The sequence below is a fragment of the Merops nubicus genome, unplaced genomic scaffold (assembly GCF_000691845.1).
Source record: "Merops nubicus isolate BGI_N331 unplaced genomic scaffold, ASM69184v1 scaffold12458, whole genome shotgun sequence".
Taxonomy (NCBI): Eukaryota; Metazoa; Chordata; class Aves; order Coraciiformes; family Meropidae; genus Merops; species Merops nubicus.
Genome location: NW_008623750.1, coordinates 60,946 through 83,055, shown reverse-complemented (window position 1 = coordinate 83,055; position 22,110 = coordinate 60,946). Strand labels below are relative to the sequence as shown.

Sequence of the window (22,110 nt, the reverse complement as noted above, 5' to 3'; positions counted from 1 at the left end):
CCTCCCTTATTTTGGAGGATGTAGTTCAGCTGTTCTTTTTCAACCTTTAGTTGATAAGTGTCATTTTTATGCTGCCTGTGGCTAAGTATTTGGTGCTACTTGGTCTCACGCTTCCCCCTTCTCTTTTGGCGGAGAGAGGACGCAGCGTATTTCCAGAACATATATAATTTAATTCCAGCGATGAGACTACTGTACATCTGGTGCTCTCAGTCTCCTCTGTGCACATTACAGCACGCTGAACTGTGGGTGAGGGGACAAGCGACCTGACCCTGCGTGACAGAAAATAGCGAGTGCTGCAGAAAGTGTTGCAGAGGCGTCGCCGGGCAGGAGATCAGCAGCCACAACCTGATGAACTCTTACCAAAACATGGGTGCATGTCTCTGCTGTCACTTTCTCTTAGACAGCCCCAGAGCGTGGAAGTTGTTGGTGGGGCATGCACAGAGGTAGAGGCACGGTGGGAGGTGGAGTTGTACTAGATGTGACTGATTTACGACAGGAGTTTCCTTTATAGTCATAAGGGGAATTTTGCTTGGTCACAGCAAGTTTGAACCCTCATGAAACAGCCTGAATCATTTGAAGTTAAAATAAAGCAGAGAATGGGTGGGGGAGGGGCCATTAAAAAAAAAAAAGTAAAAAACACAACATTAAAATTGTTTCCTTTGGTGCTGACTTCTTAAATGGGAATGTGATCCAGAATAGCTCTGGTGTGCAAGCCAACATTTGTTTTAAGAATTTTTATTGTCTTCTTTTCTCTCTTCTGCTTCTCCCCCTTGCCCTCCCCCTCTGCTCTGCAGATTTACACGGACTGGGCTAACCACTACCTAGCAAAATCTGGCCACAAGCGGTTGATCAAGGATTTGCAACAGGACATTGCAGATGGAGTTCTGCTAGCAGAAATCATCCAGATCATCGGTAAGACCAGGGCTGAGAGAAGCACTGGGAGCTGCTGACTCCTTGCATGGGGGAATATATAATTCAAGCTGAATGTATTTAACAATAAGATGAACCCTGAATAATACAGTTTGACTGGGTCCATATGTCTCTGATATTTGTGTGGTTCATCCTTGTCTTAATTAAAAAATATGTTTATGTGAGCATGTTTGGAAGTGGCTGTTTAACCATACTTTAAATGGCCAGAACTGTATCTCGCACACTTTGAATTGTCAGAAATGAATGCTCCATTAAACCATATGTCTCCCATGTGTGCATTTTGTTAGCTGGAGTGGCTCATACTTTCTGGGATGCCTTGAAACTGTATCCTGACCCTGCAAAGACAATTGTGGAAGATTTCATGTCAGCAGTTATTTTGCAGGGGCTGAAGAATTAGCAGCGACCTCCTTCGCACTTCCCCCTTTGCATGATTTGGCATGTGGAAGCAACTGCTGCTAACAGGAGTGTTGTTACTGTACAACTGAGCTTTACTTAGAAAGGAGCTCTGTGTCAACAAAACCCTGTGCACTTTATTGCTGTGTCTTTTCTTTTTTTTTTTTTTTTTTTCTTTTGGCCAGAGAGTGGAAAGGAAAGTTTTATCTCATTGTTTACTTCTGCTTTTCTCCTCACTGTTTTTGTTTAGCAAATGAAAAGGTTGAAGATATCAATGGCTGTCCCCGGAGCCAGTCTCAAATGGTAAGAATAAAATATATTTTTAGTCTGTGTTGGCACTTCTGCACTTTCCTAAAATGCTTTTTAATAATGACCTTTTTAAATTGTGAATATTCTGTCCCATGTTTACCATAAAGTCCTAATTCTCATATACTGTTACTGGTAGTTTTTTGTCTACGTGTACTTAGTGTCTGTCACTTCATTTCTGTGCTCACTAACTTTGGGTCTTGAGGTAACCCAGAAGCAAAACTTCGTCACTTCTAATTAACCCCGAACTGCCTTAGCAGACTTATTCTTCTGATGACCCAGACAATTTTATTTAATTCCGTTTTTAAGGGCAATAAATCCAAGAACAAATTTTTAAGTGGAGTCTTTGCGTCTGGAAAACTGGTTTGATGAACAAGACTTGCCAAATTATTTTTGAATATAAATAGCCTTTTGGATTGTCCACTCAAAAGTCCAGTTAGATGCACTGTCTCCAAGACTTTCAGAAATAGCACTTTAGTCATATAGCTCTCTGAGCTATAGCTGGCAGCTGTTTATAGACATTTTAATGCTCTCAGGCAAGAAGCATTTTGTGATTGTGATTCATATGGAGTCTTATTAATCTTTAACTGTGTATATGGCTAGTCAAATACATTTAATAAGGTAAAGCCTCCTTAGAAGGCTGTGGAACTGGCAGGTACTAAATCTGAGATTCAATAACATCATCATGCATTTACTGAATGATGTGCAGTGCCAGTCATGTTCCCCCATACTGAGGACTTTGCCTTTCGGTTTGCATCCAAATAATACATGAATAAGGTGCATGATTGTGTAGCTGGCAAGGACTTGGGAGTATCATGATTTGGACAAGCTTGCATAATAGCAAACTGCTGAATCTGGGGTTAAAAATGGAAATGGAGTAGCAAAAATAAAGTATTTATTCAGTGCATTATTTTAAAGGGGAAAGGTACTTGCAGCTTTTTTTTCTGCAAAGCTGCAAAAGGTAGAAAGAAAAATTTTGAGTAGCAGTAAAATAAATAATTGGGTCTTTTGGTTCTTACTTTTCAAAAAATATGCAGGTTTAGAAAAAGGTTTTTCTCTGGCTTTCTGGCTTTTTCAAACAATCTATAGTAAGACTACATCTATGCAATTTCCTTAATAATTGTTATTATTTTTATTACTCATATTACAGCAGCACCTAGTGGCCCTGGCTGAGAACGCTGGGAACTCCAGCTTGAAACTCTAAAATTACACACAGATCGAGAGATAACCACTCTACTTTAATCACATTAAAATCTGCCAGTCCAGACAGACAAGACAAACAAGAAGAGACAAAAGCACAGAAAAATGATATGATTTCCTGAGGTTATGTTAGTGGTTAGTGACCATCTAGAATTGCTTAGGCACCTACCACTCCGATGTCTGTCGAGCTTTATTTCCGTGAGAGAAAGCTGAGCTGAGAGGACAACTATTCACTCTTGCAATGTTTTCATCTGCCACGTGACACCATTTGTGTACTTCCCATGCTGATAGGTAAGTCTTGATGTGGCGTAGGGATTCTGGGTTTCACCTCTGGCTCCTCTGGAGCTCTAGGGAAAACATGGTCAACGCATGGTGCCACAGCAGTACCTGTGGGAATCCCTTTGGACCTGTCTCCCTTCTCCCATAAGCCCATCTCTCAGACTGTGTCTCAGGTGCTCTGGGTCTCAGACCAGGTGCTTTGAATGTTCCCATGTATAATGATACTGCTTGCACGGTGCTACGGTGTCATGTTTAGCCACTTTAACTTGATAGCAATAGAATGCATTTTTTCATCCTTCTTTGATTTGGTCTCTTTACTGTATTATTTTATCTCTACAGTCTGATCAGATTCTTTTCCTGCCTTTTGACCTACCAATTATATAGTCCTGATTTCTTCAGCTGAGCTAGGAAATTGTAAATGTAATGAAGATAAAGTATTTCAGACTTGTCAGGATTCCTCTCAGAGCAACTCAGAGACCCGAGGTTTTGAGTCTGCTCTCCGTTTGTTTCCCTTGGTTTCGTCACTGATCTAGCCTAGCTGAATCTTACTGCATTTTCAGGTGAATTCCCTTGGCAGTGCTCAGTTTTGTTAGCCTACTCAGTTAATGATAGGCCAGTTCTCTTCTTGTAGCAGCAGACTCAGGTATTTGTAATGTGCAGGAAAAAAAAAAAGGAGTAGTGAAGCTAGTTTACATTTGACACATGCCAGTATGTAGCAGTATGCCCTGTCAGAGTTTGTCAGAACATGAGCCATCAATCTGGGAACAGGCATGAAATTCCTTTGGTAGTTTTATTAGCCATTCTTTTGCCACTTCCATTTTAACATTTTTAGTTCATATAACCTCAAGAATCTTACCACCCTTTTCTTTCATATGTTTTCATGATCCTTGCTCTCATAACCTGGAGACATGATTTCTGTATTTTTCTGCCATTTGACAACCTTCCCAGGATGTGATGTCTAAGATATTTTGTTAGCTTGACAGAAGCTAGAAAGCACTGATGTGGATTTTCTGCTGCTGGAAACACTTGATATCACCTGTAGATTATATTGATATCAAATAATCATTAATCACCAACAATATTTTCAAGTTCTGTTCCACTCACTATTTGGTTTTCCCAATAGCTTCATCTTTCAGGTGATTTTACAGCAACTCAATTCAGCTGTTACTTTAATTGGTAAACATCTTTTAATGTTTATTTTAAATATGTATTAAATGCTTCTTTTATAGTTTTCTTTTCGTTAGATCTATTGCAATGTCTTGCACTCTGTCCTCATCTTGGCAGTGATATATAAAGTACTCACAGACAACTCAAGTTTAACTGGCTGCACAGGTCCAAGTTCATAAAAGTTAATACCTGTGAACCCCAGCAGCAGCCAGTGTCTGCACAGTCAGCTTTACCAGGACCTTTGTGGCTGTCTCACACATTTGTGCTCACACATTTGATGTTGCAAAAAGAATTTGAGAACCTGAGATGTAGTGGGGAATAAATTATTTCATATTCAAATCTCAGAAACCTTAATAAATGAAACTTGCAAGAGAATTGCCAAGATTTGCTTGTTTGTTGGGTAAATCTACTGTGATAATAAGAGACTGGTATTTCTTATTAATGGTTTTAATGAAAATAATAGGGACTTAAAATTGTGTATTATACGTTGTCTAGCTACAGTGTCATACAGAATCTTCTGCTTGTCTTGCCTATTTTTTTTCTTTGCAGTTATGCATTCAAAGAGGAATATGGCATTTCAGCTTTTTTTCATCACCTCTTTCGATCCCTTCATTGTAAAATAATACCACATTTGTTTCTACTTTTTTTTCCTTGAATTATATCATAAGTCTATCAATTAAGGAAACCTCAAATCATCTTTATATAGAAGATAAAGGTCTTTCAAGGGTTTACCTTTGATACAACCAAAACCTCATTCCTTCCTGCTTCTTTACAAACAATTTATTTCTTTAATTTCTGTTGTAAGTTCCCCCATCATTAGAAAATCAGGATAGTGTCTTGGGCAGAAAATGTTACAAAGCTTTTCTCTAATAGTCCAAAGAGAAATCATTCAGATTTTTTTTTCTCCCTAAACATATTAAAAATTTACTGGAAGATCTCATGCTTTTGTCTCTAAACAGATCATATCAAACATATAGTAAGCATACAGAATACCAAATTTAATCCATCCTGGGGTTGTCAGCAAAAATGGAAAAGAATCAAAAAGTGTTTGACTGAAAATCTTTTTATGGTGATATATGCAGTATTGTCCCTAGAGAATCTTACAAAACTAATGTTTTTATTCTTTCCTCATGCAGCTGACAGTGCTTTCAGCTGTGTAAATAGTAAAATAAATTCCAAATAGCCAAAAATGTTTAGTACATTGCTTTATTGCTTTTCAGTTGATTTTTCCTACAGAGATTGATGTTGTCCTGTTAGTTGTTTTTTCTTCCTTAGAATTAGCCTTGGTACTTCCCATGAGAACTGTCTGTGTCAGTACACATCTATGTACAAAAGCATCCTTAAATGTAGTTGGTAGTAGGGTTTTCTCATATTTATTAAAGGTCTGGAGAGGCTTTTCTTATAAAAGGCTCCTAATGTGGTTGTATACATTTAATGAAGACTATTTTTCATTTTGTCAGTCTTAACTTTGGCACAGTTTTCTACCAGTTTATAAACCCAAAAGTATACCTCAAAGGTAATTTCTATGATTTAGTATACAGACATGCTGCAGTCCAACAGAGGGAGTTGGGTTCAATAAAAATACAGATCTTGCTTACCACGTCCTGGGAATCAGGGAGCTGGAAAAGGTGTTGGAGCTGTAGCACATTGCCAAATGGATATGAACGTTTTAGTAAAAAGCTGCAGTTAGCAGAGATGACACCATCTTTGGGTAAGTAGCAGCGTTTCTGTTAATAGTGGGAATCAGACTGACTTCATGCAGCACTAATAAGATAATTTCTACAGCATTATACTTAACTTCATTAATATGCCTTTAAAAACATGTTCATAAATTAAAAATGTTTCAGAAATGAGCCATAAGAATGCCAGCAATTTTGTTTTATTCTCTGAAGCTGAAGAAAAATTGTGTACTTTAGAAAGAATAAGGTGAAGTGAATCAGTCTCTGCCTAACTAGGGAATGAATAATTTTGTGATAGAACTTTCTATGACTTGGTCAAAGAAGTGTGTGATGTCTGAATCTGAAGTAGGACAAAGTGACCATGTCTATACTGGTAGACATTGCTTTGTAAGTTATTGGGTAGATGTGCTTCAGAGTATTTTGTAGTCCCACAAAAGCCCCTGGTGTCTCCCTCTCTGCTCATACGTGCAGATGATGTGTTTTTTTCTCTAGAGGGAAACCAAGGTTGCAGGGGCATGAAGTGCATGCAGATCTCTTCTTAGCAAGGAGTCAGCCTGTGAACAGAATGAATTGGTGGAAACTGGAGCTGCTAAGTGTGCCACACAGTATACCTGCCCCACAGTACATGCACTTCCCTTCGGTATAGACAGGTGCCTTCAGACTTCTGCTGACAGGAACGTGCTGGGCAGGCACTGTTGACTAGCATCCCTTGGTATCCAGGAATATTGATATCTAAGGACAAGAATATCAGCATTAACATTTTGTATCTAAAAATTGTTTGTTTAAAACAAAATAATTTTGTATAAAATAAGCATTGTAGGTTCTACTAAGACCCATAGAATTCCATATGAAAAAATATGTGGGTTGTGGTCATATGGAGCTTTTCGAGGACTGGGAGGCCTGAAAATGTCATCCCTACGTTCACTGTCAAGTGTGCCCACATGTGAGCTCTTTCTACCTGCAGAGTGTTGAACTGTGTAAGAATTGTCTGGTTTTGCTGGTACAGTTGTCAGTGAGATTGGATGTATGGATTTGGAGCCGCTCCAGGTGAGCCTTCCACACAAGTGTAACATGTTGAAATACATACAGAAATTGGGCTAAGTGTAGAAATATGGCCCCTTACAACTAGAAATTCAATCTGAGCTTTGAAAACTAATCTCAGCTCCTTTCACGTGCAGGCCGGTTTCTTCCCACAGTGGCACCTGTGTGATTCTGTTTAAATTCAGACTGTCACTCCATGGCTATCAGTGCATCTTCACAGGATTTCACAGCTGGCTGCTATGAGAGTTTTCTGAAAATACAAGAGAATAAAAGACTAGTTTTGTCAACCGTGCAGGTTTGGTGTACTTAAATGAATGGAACACGAGACAGTAGTCTTGTTGCTGTATTTCTGTGGTGCATGCTTACATACTTAGTTTTCAGAAACTAGATGAATGGCCTGAAGCTTAGATTGCTTTGCTTTGGGGAAGGTACAGTTTGCATAAGAGATAGGACAAGGTCTGAGAAAACAGCCTTAGTTGGTACAAATTTCTGTTTAAAAATGCAGTCAAAAGGAATGGCTTCTTACAATATGGGAAGGGCAGAGTCAAAGACTCATTTCCCTGTCCTCTGTGGTAGGTAAGAGGTATCTAGGTTTTGATAATGGAATAGCCTTAAGGGAGAAAAAATGAAAGCACTTTTAAAAAAGGGATGAGAGTTTCACAGCATGATATCTAGGGAAGTGATCTCACTAAAGCCAGATTAAAAAAAAAAAAAAGCTAGTAATTAAAATTTGAGCTCCTGTGAGAGGTTTCCTGTGTTTATACATAGGAAAACTCATATTTTAGCTGCTTTACATAGAAAGAACCTGCAAGACATAGTCGTAGCTTGTGTGTGGGTGTTTGGGGGAGGGCAGACTTGAATATGCTCAGGTGTTAGGTAAAGGACTGTAAGGGAAAGATCAGAGGAAGATTAAGAGTTTTGCTGACATTAACAACTCATTAGAAAGATAATTTTAATTCTGATGAGAGTATTCAGATCTGGAAGAGAGAAAGAGACAAGGTTCTCCTTCCAGTGATACTACACCTGTATTCTAGACAACTGTAATCCAGATCATTGACTGTTAGGTGTGCTCGCATCAGGAGTATACATATTTTTATTTGCAGAGAAGTTTTCAATGTACAGCATCAAGGTCAGTTTTGTACACAGTGTGCGTGCAGCCATGAGAAGGCTTTTAAGCCTGCTCTCTTCTCCATTCTGTCAACTTCCTGGCAATACAGATGGAATGCCATGTCTTTTGCCTTCTTGTATAGGCTTGGCATGGGAATTTCCAGCATTATCTTAAAATTCGTCTCCACTCTGCAAGTCTCCTTCTCTTCCCATTGTGTTATAAAGGACCTGGTCATGCTAGAGATGTGCAGTCGTCTTTGTGTTAGAATGGGAACATTCCCTTATTGGGAAAAGTTTTGTTTTACTTTATCTTCCTCAGGTAAAGTAAAAGACCTTCTCATCTTGGAGACATGGTTACCTTTTGGAGGAGATCCTGATGTGCCTTAGTTAAAAGCCAACACTTGAATTTCTGTTCCAGTTGAGGAAGGCAGAGTTTGGACAACAAAACTGGTCAAAGGGCTCCAAGTAGCTGTTGATAACTGCCCATATTGTCCATACCTTCATGCAGCTTCAAGCCAGGATGTTATCCAGAGGGGAGTGTTATGAGGACATTTTTGCCCTCAGTGTAGCTGAGCGTGTCCCTGCATGTTACCCAGCTCCCAGCAATTGCAGCCCCCCATTCTCTGGGAAGAAATTGTCATGGTAATGCACACTTTATACGTTCTTTGGTGTCCCTCCTCCCCAGGGATTTATTTACTAGTTAATTCTGTATTTCTGAATCCAGCTTTTGTGGTTTGACAGACTAAAGCCTCATGCAATTCTATTTTTTTTTTTTGTAAGTGTGAGTAAAATACCCATTGGAGCCACACTGATGACAAATAATTCTTTTCACAGTCTGTTCTCTCCTACCTTGCAACAGTGGCAGCTCTGGACTGAAACAGGCAGGGCTGATACAGCCCCATTATGAAACGATCTAAGCAGATGCTTATCTATGCAGGGAATGACACTCCTCAGCATGATACATATTCAGAGTTCCCATTTTCTGATACTAGTTTTGAGTAGACCCATACCATTTTTTTACTTAACTAGCTATGCTTTCTGAGATTCCTCAATAGGTGGATGATATACATTCAAATTCTACCCTTACTGGAGTTCCCAGGAAAGTGCCCAAGACTGTCATAGTGAGGAGCATATCTTGGCTATGCTTCTGAAGATATTTTCTTGGACAAGGCCTCTCATTTCCTAGGTAGGTTCAGAGTGTGATTTTCCCTTTGAGAATCAACCCCATTCCCACACCCATCCCCAGTGACTGTCCTCAGCTGTCCCAGGAAAGACTTTCTTGGACATGTTTGACACATCCAGCCATTTGCAGTGCACTGTACAGTGTACAATGTACAAGATGGCTTCACAGAGTTTACAATTGGCTTGACATTTACTGAGTGTTCAAGCTGACTACCTCATTGTGGTCTCCCATTTTTCCTTGATTTATGATAGGAATGTAGCTTCTAAGATGCATTTTCATTTATCTCTGCTCCAGGCTTGTAGAGCCCTGAAGCTTATTCCTGCAATATGAGAAATCTTGTGGCGTACAGTTCATATGTACTACTTCATATTTTGAAGTAGTAAGAATTAATTATTAGGACTTCTACACACATATTCATGTCACCACCTAGAAATAATGGGAATGAGAGCAGTAATCTGTATGAGGTTCTTTTCCATGTGTGGAGAAGCGGCCACGTTGTTGAACCAGTGTGCTGAGCAGTACACTGTACATCAGGTTATACCTGACTGCTTTTAATTTGCTCAGGGCACTGAACATTTTTGGAGAGTTGAATAAGCCCGTTCAAACTCTTAAATCATAAATTTTAAGTGTGGAACAAAATTTTAGAAGCTGACCTTTGGGACTGGAATCTCCCTCTTTGTTTTAGACATCAAAAAGCCATTTTTATAAGCTTGTGCATGCCTTATAGGGGGCCCATGGCTTTTCTGTATAATCCAGTATGCCACAGAATTTAAAAATTCTTCAGCTAACAGCAATGCGTGTAGGTATATCTACAATGCAAATATACAAACAGATAATGTAAACTGAAGAATAGTTACAGGAAGTAATATCTCCTTCATCAGTATAGAAATCAAACTTTATTTTTTGTTTGCAGATGAAATTAACTTGACATAAAGAGTAGAGTAAAAATGAAAATGAGAGCATCAAATAGAGGTGTGTGGGACCCTAAAAGAAAAAAATAAAAGGAAGAATGAGCATCCATCTAGGGATATGTCATGGCAATTGTTGTGACAATCTGAATGGAGGGAATAAATAAAGAAAGGAGGATAGAATTTATCTAAGGGTAAACTTAAAGGTGTTAATGTTAAATATGGCTGACATTCAAGAATGAAGGTGTTGGAGTTCTGGTTCCAAATTTTGCTGAAAAAAGATTGTCAATGTTATTAACATAGCCAGTTTGAATAAGATGGGAGGCAAATTGGTCTAGTATAGAACTGGCAGAGGAGAAATTCCAACTGCTTTTGTGAACAAACTCTACATTTTATAAAAACTCTAGAAATGGAAGAGAGAATATAGATGGGGTGAGAGGTGGACAGGCAAGCAGAGTAAGAACTGCCTTTTTGTGGGAGACTAAACACGTTTTTATTGTGAGGGAAAGAGCAAGTTAAGGACAGGATGGGAGAACTGCTGTAAGTGTTAGATCTAGTAGAGTGTGAAGGATGGAAAACTTCATCCATCCTGCCTAAGGTTGTTACACGCTTGGAAAGGAAGGGCAGGAAAAAGGCAACCAAGTCAACTTTTTTGATATGATTTGATTCTGGTTTGGCTTTTTCTTAGATGTCTTTTTTCTGTACTGAAACAAGTGGTTCTTTTTATATCCATAGAAGATCTGAGAACATTAAAAGAACCACAGGATTTGTGACAATCCCTCTACGCAGAACAGCTCAGAGTTGCATCAGGCAGTGAGATGCATATTGCCCTGAGTCACTGACATTTGACTGTCTGAAGTCATAAAAGAAAACACTGCAAGAACACATCCTGGGTGTCATTTTACTAGGTTGGAAGAAGTGCATTATTCATTCATTATAAATTGCATGTGGTTATTAGCCTTTTTGTTTAGGCTTATAAATTCCTTGTCCTATTTATTAGTGTATGGAATCACATGAGAATAAACCATCTGGATGTTAATGAAATAATCATGTCATAAGGAGTGTTTCTACTGTGGTGATACCAGTCTCTGTGAAATCTACAGAGAAGTTAGGTTAGGGCTGAGTTTGCTTGGTTGGGGTTGCTTGGTTAGGGTTTTGCACATTTTGCTTCTGTAGATTAAGAACGCTGAACACGAAAAGATCTTTTTGTTCCTTAAAGGAAACCATTTCTCTTCACGCCTTCCGAGGCCAGCCCCTCCCCCCATCTACACTTCCTTGAACCCCTCCTCCCTTTAATCAATCTAGAATATGTCAGTACCTTCATGCCACCAAGGTGTCATTTCTCATCCCTCAGCTGTGTTTGTCATGAATATCATTCGATCAGAAACTCATGTTAAACTGTACTGTGAGGATATGCAAAGATGAAACAGTGAGGTATGTTTGAAGACTAGTGGGTGACATACACTTTGAAGTATTTATTGTCTGAAGAGATACAGCTGATTGTCTTCCTATTTCCCCCCATCTGTAGTTGACTTTCTATGCTCTTCAATTTTCTGTTGTCTGGCTTTGGGTTTTTTTGTTTGTTTGGTTGTTTTTTTTTCCCTTAAAAATATCCTGTGAACATTCCCTGAAGTTTGGGAATTGATCAAATGTATATTTGTGATACAGATGCCTAGACAAAGAGATGATGAATAAATGGCCTTGAAGCCGCCATTAATAGAAGTGCACTGGAAAGTTTTAACACCAACATGTAGTTAAAATATATACACAGAAACTGACTATGACATGCTTGTTGGAAAGCACCTGTTGGTTACAGTCATTAATACATTTTTCCCAGATAGCAGCAGCAGGATTACAGTAAATATGTGTGCTTCATGATAGTGTATTTTTATCATCTTCTATAGGGAGAGCATGTTCTAAATACTAGGAATGTCTAGAATGTTTACTGTATTTAAAAATAGAGAAGAAAGTGCGTGATGTTTAGCTGAACAGCAAAAATGCATATTTAAGCTGAACAAGAAAATAAACAATGTCTCTGAAGTGGTTTTATTTTACAGTACATCCAAACAAGGCTTTTTGGTAATTTTGAGATTTTGTCAGCTTTCTAGATTTTTATCAAATGTCTGATTATTTTGGAACTGTGGCAAAATGCTAGTTCTCTTATGGTTATAGTTGAGGCCTTAGTGCTATATAAAAATTTTCTAACCGCTTCCTTTACAGTACTTCTGCTTAGACTGTCTTACAATTTTATGTTCTGTATGTTAGTTAGGAAGGGTTATTGTTCCATGTCTGTGAAGTCTTACACTTCCTCAGAGAGGCAGACTTCACAAAAGAACATTTCTTAACATCGAAGCAGAGTCCCAGGTTCTCTCACTCATCCCTTCCTAAAATAATCTGCCACTGACTATCTTGACAAGGGTGAATTCTGCAGCTTCAGTAATGTGCAAGATTCTCAAGGAACAACGTGTTGGCCTGTGTTTCATTGTGCAGCACACACACATGTAGGCGTGCGTCCGTCTGAGGTACTTTGTGTAGTTCTAATGAAGCTCCAGTGATTTTGTTCACTTTGAAAGGCACATTAGCCACTCTTTCTGCCCCTCATTTGTGAATGAAGGTTTGTGGGAGCTTTGAAATTCAGGGAGCTTTGGTGAACTTCTGTATTTTTTTGGACATCTGTGAGAGCCTGAGGTGGCCACTCTTCTACAGAGTAGTCAGAGCTACCGTCTCTGTTCCTTAGGGTGAGTCCAGATTAAGTTCACAAAAGAAGTACTAGAGATACTTTGAGATTTAAGCTTCTACATCTGCAAACAATAAATGAGGGCACACACCAAGTATGAATATCATAATCTTTTATTTGGTTGGGGTGGAAATCCAGCTACTGGGAAGATGTTTTAATGGACAGGAGCTGTGCAACTGTCCATAAAATGCTGTCTGTGGTGTAATGTGTAAAGCAGCAGAGGGTGCCAGAAAGCAACACGTTGTGTCTTCCATTGTAATTAGTGGAAAAGGAAAGTGATGGTAAGTAGCAGTGACAGGGTGGAACAAGGTTTACATTGTGAATCGGCTACAGAAGGAAAAGAAGAACACACACTTCTTGTAGTTTTAAGTGCTTATATGTGCTTAAAATGAAAATAAACACTGACCAACAATTTGTCAAGGTTTTGAAGGTATTTTGTGGTACATTATGCCTAGATGATAGTACTTGTCACCAAATTATCTTTTAGTGGCTGTACATACCCAGTATTTCAAAACTTGGCTTTATAGCAAAGAGGCTGCAAGACAGGAGGTTAACGATGTAACACAGAATGTCCCAATGATGTAATAAGTTTATTATAAACCATTGTGGTAACAAAAAACATCCTGTCCTTCTACATTTGTGATAGATAAGCTCATTAATAAAGACTTAACAGCCTCCCCCTGCTCTCTCGCTCGAAAGTAAAATACAAAGAATTTGATGCCAAAGAAAGTTTTTTCAGTAATATTGCATTACTTCCAAGATATAATACAATTATAATATTAGAAAATTAAGAGAAAGAACAGGAAGTAGGCACATGCTGAAACTACTGTGATCAGTCCAGATGTATTTTCTCACTCTGCCCTTGATCTTTGCTGGAACAGGAGCTACCTACATCTGCAGAAGCTAAGTGCTACCCTGTTTCATGGAAAGCATGCCAAATGTGCTTGATTTTACAGTGTCTTTTACAGACTCACCATTTCTCAGTTCTGTAACTTTTATGCACACTAACCTGTCTAACCTTGCTCTTTATTTGGCAGTAATTATACTCAGAATAAACTCCTGTTTGAACCTTGCTTCAAATCCCTCCACCTACTGACTCTCCCCAATGCCCTATTGCTGGCACACGTGAATGAATTCTCACTGCTGCACCAGAGCAGTGGTCTATCAGGTCAATAGTTTTGCTCTGAGAATGGCAATTCAACAGGCAGTTTAGCATGAACAAATGACCTTGGCAGAATTTTTTGTTCCATTCTCCTCATCTTTCTCCAATATCTAAAGAAATTGTATGAGGGGGATGAGAGGGTATTTCTTTTCCTCCTCTTTCAGTATTCATTTGTGCATGGCTGTTGTGATCATCGTTTATTCCATGAGATGTCAAAATGAAGCATGCTGGATTTCTCAGAAAAAAATCTTCTGTCTTCTGTAATCATGTACACATGGGACTGGGTGCAGAGTAGGCATGGTTTTTTCATTGATTGAAATTACTGCTCTGCCTATCTGCTTCTGTTGTCAGGAGCTCACAGATCCAGCAGATCTGGAATGATGTGAGACACCAGGAAGCAGCTGAAACTTAGCATTAGTAAAGATTTTGGAGACACTGAATCTGACACTATACTGACGTTAACTCTAAATATAAACTCTATTATAGCTGGTGACCCTGTTATAGGCAATACTATTAAAGTACATAAAGGCAGATTGGCTTAAGCTAGCAGTAGAACAGGCAATTTATCACAAAGGCTAATTATTTCAACAGTATTAACTAATTCCTTCTCATGGAAAGGCTTTTGATCAGGTTAATTAAAATATTAACACAATCTTCTTATGTTTGGTTGGTTGCTTTGGTTTTTTTATGTAACTTGTCTGTTTGAATCCACTGTGACCTGAAATTTAATACATAAATTAGAATACAGTATAACCATTTTTGTTTCAGCAGAAATAAATAGTGTAAATACAGCAATCTGTTTGGCAGATTTCTGATGTGCAGGAGTTATTTAAAACACTCCCAGTCTGGAAAGTCTGCTGACCATATGATCAACAGATGATCATATGACATAAATCAGGTCTGTATTTACTTTAAGTTGGCCCAGTGTCTGGGTATGAATTATTTTGGGCAGGGTTCAGTTTCAGAATCAGTCCAATATAGATATTTTTTTTTTATTAGGACTTGATTGTATTCAGTCTCACAAAATGATCACAAATAATTTTTGCTTTTTAAAGAGGTCATGTCAAAACATTAATTTACCTATGCAGTTCTTATCAATTTCAGGTGGCATCTTGAACAGCACTAAACCTGTGAAGTCCTAAAAGTTGAATCTGAACAGTCTTCGTGAAATAGAAATATGTTTGTATTTTAGCTTGTAGCTTTTGGCAGTCTTTAACTCTATAATAATTAGAATGTGTTTTGTTTAGGCTTGTATTGTCAGCTAATTGGAACCTTGTTTGAATTATTCATACCTCTTGGTCTTCAGAGTTTGTTTGGAATGACAATAGGAGTGTACCGGTGACATTTCCCTCTAGCGAAAAAATACCACAAGAATTTTCTTTGTCCCAGGGTTTCTACATTTGAAAGCTGAGACCTATTGGCATGTGAAATAAATAATATTTCATAGAGTTAGATAGCTAAAGTTTTGTATATTCCAATGGCACACATAACTGGCTAACCAGCATCCCAGTCTAGTGGGATGCTTGCCTGTCACTCACAGATTTTTCTCAGTAATTCCTCTCCAATAATGACTCTAAATGACTTTTTTTTTTTTTATTTAAAAAAAAAAAAAGCTCTCAGTTCATAGATCAGCAGCAACAGTCCACAGTAAACATATGTGCAAGGGTGTCTTCACAGTTCTTGTATATATAAAGCTTCTATTTGTATTTCTTAGCATAAACAGTTTTGAATTATTTATATTGTTACATCGTATAAATTAATGTATTTGGAGATATGTGCCCCTTCCAAAGCCCAGTAAATGGTTATTTTTCAAGTAATAGTGGCTGTATTTTGGAACTTGAAAACACTTGGATAACTATTTAAAACATTGTTTCTTCCCACAGTTCACACTTCATTGTCTACAACTGGAAGTGGAGTGACAACAAGCAATAAGTGCTTGTGCAGGCATCATTTTATAGCCTCAGACAGTTCCCATGTTTCTCATAGAACATTTGACAACATATTCAAGGAAAAAAACAGGCTCTGTTGAACTTAAAAGCACATATCCAATTGCTTTCTGTGGTTCCAGGTACTTTGTTTTCTTTGACTGTGAAGCTAGACACAAGATCTTGCTTCCTGTGGTTATAGGCATAGAGCAAAGAGATAGGTAACTGTGAAGGCTGCTTATAAGCATGGTATGAAAACACATGAAGCATGACATAATATTTCTTTGTATATTATGCTGAACATGGTATAAAATACAATGCTCAGATACAGTAGCAAAAGTGAAAGCCTGAATTTGAGTCTTTTTCTTAAGGGCTTAGATCAATTTGAATCAGCAAAATGAAGAATAAACATAAAATCAAATTAGTGACTTATGTTATGTTCTCCCCTGCATATAGTTTGCCAAGGACTTTAGGTTCCAGATGGAGGACCAGACACATAAGTTTAGATCTACAGAAATCTCCGGGCTGCATTTTAGAGGTTGTTAATAACAAGCATTTTTATCATTTTTCCTCTGATGAGCTTAATGTTCTATAAATATTTTTTCAGGGTAATATGCAAAACAGATCTAATTAAAAAACCATCAAAGGCCAGAAGGATAAGAAATTGTTACTATTTCTCCTGCACATGCTGTAGCATTATGACTTCTGGTGTAGTCAAAAGGGAGTGTTCAGAAAGCATGAAGTGCATCTGGATGAATTCCATTTGCAAAGTTCAAGATATGCAGTGAAATGCTCCATAAGTTTACCTGTTTACTTATCCTTTAAAAGATTCATCTTGTCACTAGCTGTAATTGCCCTTACTTCTAAAAGCTGTTTTTTTGGATGAGCTAAATGAAGTTGCTATTTGCTAAATAGTGGTGAAGGAGAGAACTGGAATGCTTTCAAAGGTTTAATTAAATCTAGTAAATGAACACTCTGTTGTAGACTCTTTTTTGACCTAATGGAGAGAAACTCCTCTATTTTAAAGAAGCATGCATTTTCACATTGCCCTCCAATTTTCAGAAGTTGCCAAGATCCATAAATATTTAGGTGTTTGTACCTTGCTGACTCGGAAGTATTGCGTAACTGAGAAGAAGATTGTAGACAGGCTTGCTAAAGTGATACATTGCTTTAAACAAAAAAAACTTTTTAAACAGGGTCCCTTTTATCATTGCCTTGAAAATGTCCTCCCAGGATAGTATTTATCTTCAGTTTTGGGTTCTTAGTGCATGTGTAGGGCTTTTTCATGATGGCAGTGGCCATAGGCCTGCGTAGATGAGAACACTGAAGTAGGAAGTTACTTTGAGACTCTGGAAGATAACTTTTGCCTAGTCTTTTCTTTTGGCCCATGCTTCTTTTGAGTCATATTTTAGCTTTCTAAGAAATTAATGCAAGATACTCGTAATACTTTCAATTTTTTGTGATTCCAAAACACGGTCTATGCAGGACCAAATCCAGCACCATATTCCAGTCAAAGTCCACACTTTCTGCTCACCATTTCTATTGTAGCAAAACAACAAAAGCACTTCAGAAGTTACCATCATTGTATTTTGTGCTTTACAATGTCTGCTGTAGAGACTACTGTACAGAAGTGGGTAGAGCAAAGGCAGACAAGACACAGGAAGAGTGGGTAAGAAAGTAAGATAAGAAAAGCAAGATCACACCATTATATAGATGAACAAAGTAAAATCTTGTGTTCTTCTCTTATGTGTTCTTTATAAATATATATATGTATTTATGGGTAGAGGAGTTTTGTTTGTTTTTATATGAAAATGACTAGCAGATGTTCATAATGATCTGTTTGGGCATCTAAAAAAATATGAGTAGGATTAATGCCTTTATTTAGAACAACTGAATTAGTCATTAATTTGTCGATGCATATAAACAAGAAGAACACCAAACAAAATTGTATTTGACATTACAGAGATTATCTCACATTCACCCCAAGCTTTCCAAGCACCAAGCTAGGTGAAAGTCTGCAACACCAGTTGTTACTTTCATGTTCCTGAAAGAACTGACAATAATGTATACCAAAAGGGATCCATTTCCCACTGTAGCATTTTCCTAAAAAAATACACACCCCAGCTCAAACTCTGACCTCAACAGTGACCTCATACATTCTTTTATCAGCAGGTCAGTACATATGTCTGTTGAATTCTCCAGGTATTTGAGAAGTTAATTTGTTTTCACATTTCTGGGTTTACTGGTCATATTTCGTGTTTGGAGTGCATGTTGGAAGAATCTGATGTGCGTGTTCCTTGATAACTGTTGGAAAAGGAAGTGGAAGGTATTTAGGTTTCAAATAACACCATCATCCTTTCCTCAAAACAATAACTAATAATTAAAAAACTCCAGCATCATTTCCTAAAAAATTTTGCCTGCAAGGCTTTCCACATACCAGTAGTTATTATTCTCTAAGGTAAAATTCTCCCCAAATGCCTCCAGTAAATCAATTTTTAATTTGCATATATAGTCTCATCGCAAAGTCAATGCTTAGTTTGGAACAGTTTTTTTGGACTAATGTTACATGGTTCACTGATAGTTATTTTTATTAAATGGTCCTTAAATTATTTTATTGCAAGTAATGAAGAGTTTGTCAGAAAAAAAGTTAAACTGAATACGTGTGCATGTCAGTGTATTCTGCTTAACACTCTGCAACACATTATAATTTCCATAGAAAAATGGAATGTGCCTTGTATCTGGGTGAGGTAACAGGCCACGTGCAACAGCAAGTCAGCAGAACGCACTTAATATCTCCCAATGGGGCTGCTAACACCTGTTTTATCTGGGTGGGTTTTCAAATTTACACCACCCATGGAAACTTGACATTGCCTTTCAGTATAGTTAAAAAATTACTGTAATAAGCTGTCATGTTAGGTGCTCTTGGGAAATAAATTATCAGAACATAAATAACGTGATTTTTAAGTCTCTGCTCTTTGTACTTTTGCAAGTTTTACTGGGGAGTTTGTTTACCCTCTGGTTTTCCCTGTCTTCAAATTTCCCCCATTTCTATAAGATGAACTGAGAATTCATAGCAAATTTCACCCAGTCTAGTAGTCTGCTGTCAAGGGACAGTGAAACATGCAGCCTGACACAGTAGCATCTTGCACAGAAACAGCAAGTTTGAAACTAAAGATGCTCCTCAGCTGAGTCACTGTAACTTTTGCATTGTTCTGGAATGCATTTCTTCGCATTGCATTTACTTCAGGATTTGGAAGAATTTGGGTGTATTCTCTGCCCTTCAAAGTGTCCTTTATGGAGTGTAGTAGTAGTAGAAAATATTTTTTTATTATATAATAAAAGTGCGTACAGCTTCTTCACAGGGAGTCTTGATGGTAATATAAGACTTTGAGACATTCTTGCTTAATAATAAAAATCTTTATGTATTAATTAATTAATTAATTAACACCTATATGTTAATAAGCGTACCCAACTTCAAATATGCAAGACACAAGAAAGCAAACAGCTTGTTTTCAGATATGTGAAACTGGTTTAACCTGTGCAATATCAAAAGAAAACCGTCAGCTTGTTAGCTCAGTTATAATACTTGTAAAGTGAGCCCATAGGAATATATTTCACATTGTTCCTTTTGAAAGTCTTTAACCTTACTGTTTTGTTCTAGCTATAGTAGAGACAAATTTGGGAAAAAAATGTTTTCTACAGCAGGATCCTCCCTTCTGGAATACCTAGGAATCAGATATTGTGGATAACAGAGAACAATAGAGTGGGATGAAAATATTTGTAGATAAAATTTCATTACAGCTTTTCACAGAAAATAGATAAATCAACAACACCAAGTTGAATGGAGTACATGACGTAAGTGTTTCTTATAATGACTGAAGTTATTGATTGCTACTTTTATAAATTATTTAAATAAAGCTTACCATGTAGTATAACAAATAAATAATAATTTCTTACTTTTTATAGAGTAGATACATTCTGTCACACAAAGTATGTACAATTATAAAGGCATTAGGATTTTTTTATATTTTAATTGTATTAACCTTTGCAATTTTACTAAAGAGATGAGCAGAACTTTGGGTGCTGAACAACTCTTTTCAAGTAAAGAACAACAGGGGGTTCTCAATCCTGAATGTTGTCTCAGTGATCATTTAAGAATCACCTAGACTCCCAAACAGCATAGGACATGGGGCATTGGAAGAATGGATAGGCAGAGGGAGAAAGACATTTGACTAGGTAATCCCTGTGGCAGGGGATTTGGAACTAGATGATCTTTAAGTTCCCTTCCAACACAAACCATTCTATGATTCTATGATTTTGGTATACCTGTTTTAATCTAGAAAGAGGCTTTTGACTTCAGTTAAACTTCCTTGGTGCAAGCAAGCAATCACAAATGGGTGTTTGGGCCTAATACTCAGCCTGACAATATTGTAGTACACGTGGATATGTACAGTGAAAGCATGATAGTACCTGGAACAGCAGGCAGTGTATTCAGTTGTCCCTTATTTGAAATAGAGAAAGTCCTGAAGTTGTTTGGTCTTTAATTTTCAGTGAAGGAACTATGTGACCTGTGCCTATTTTGTAAACCTTTCTGGTTTATGAAGTCTGGCTTTGTTGAAGGATCTTAGTGATAAAAACTGAGGATAAAAACATATATCACTATAGAACTGCAAGCATTTTCTCTTTATACCTGTCATGTAGCTTTCTAGCCCTTTGCTTTAAGAAGAGGCAAAACAGGAATACAAACTAGTGAAACCAGCTGGGAAGAAAACCCAGCAGGAACAAAGTTACACAGCAGACTAAAACTATGGGTGTTTCCCATACCACAAGTGAGTTGTCAACAAGTCAAAATGTGTGCAATGGATGAGTCAATTAAGAACAGAAAGTGAAATAACTTGTGCTTCTCAGTCTCTGCAACTTTAGGTGTAACAGGTTGTGCAAGACTGTACATTTAGAAAAAGAAAAAAAAAAACGTCTTTCAGGTTACATATATGTGAGGGAGGTTTAAACAAGGATCTGTGAGAGCATACATGACCACTTCTCATACTGTTCTCTATTAGGCAAGGGAAGAGCAGAGTTTAGGTCATACCTATCGTGAAATGCTGTTCCATTTTTTTCCAGAGTATTCTATATAGCTAAGTCTGTGATGGGCTGATTAATTTTCTCACCAGTTCTAGCACATGCGCCAAGAATTGTTTCATTCACGCATGAAGGCATCTCAGTTGCTTGTTTGAATCTCTGTTTTCTAGAAGCTGCACTAGAGCACTGACCAGAGCACTGGCACTTCACCTACTACTAAGAAAGTAGCCAGAACTCAAAAGCTAGCATGTCTCCTTCCATTCTTGGCTCATGTGAAAGTCACACAGACAAACAGTATCTACTCTTCCATTTCTGATTTTACTCAGTTTATACAGCTTGTGTATTGTGAATATTTAGAGTCCTGGATGCTCCCTAAATTGTATCTCTTTTATTGATTTTGATTCTACTTGTGCTACAGAACTTGAATGCAAATGAGCTGTGTGATAACAGTAAATTATTTTCTAATTCTGCTTTCATTTAAATCCATTATCCTCCAGACATTTTGTTATTGAGGAATATCCATGGGAACAAGAGAGTCAAACAGAGGCCTCCAAACTTCAGGTTAATACTCTGAGGAAATTTAGGAAGAAATCTTATTGGTAAAGTGTGTTTGAAATACTGTTACAAGAACACAGAATAGTTCATGCTCAAAGGACTACTACTTAATATTGGTATTGAAAAAAAGCAACAAATGCTGAAGAGTTTTGTATGGAGTTTCTGTGCTCTGAAAGGTGAATACATATGTAACCCTCTGTGTCTCTGTTCCGGGCTGTTTCTATGACTGTTCCTGATCAGCCATCAGCAATATTAGAAAACTTCTACAGAGTAAATCATATGTCAGATTTTATGGGAGGTTTTGGGTCATGAATCACAAAGTCAAAACACATACAGAGCTGTGGAAGATAGTGCTGACTTTAATGATAACAAAATTTACTATTTTACTTCTGCTGCCAAAATATTAAGAATATTTTAGAAGCATATATGTATAGAAACCCTGTGTAATATTAGGGTGTC

At 37.6% G+C, this 22,110-nt stretch overlaps 1 protein-coding gene across 1 annotated transcript in view; it reads left to right on the top strand.

Annotated features, from left to right (window-relative positions):
- Positions 1–792: 792 nt before the first annotated feature.
- The window catches only part of LOC103777625 (neuron navigator 3-like), a 55,722-nt gene continuing 34,404 nt past the window's right edge, over positions 793–22,110 (top strand). The window contains exons 1-2 of the mRNA XM_008945183.1: positions 793–912; positions 1,574–1,626. Coding sequence (XP_008943431.1) covers positions 1,624–1,626 — 3 coding nt within the window. The 5' untranslated portion in view covers positions 793–912; positions 1,574–1,623. The remainder of the gene's footprint in view (positions 913–1,573; positions 1,627–22,110) is intronic.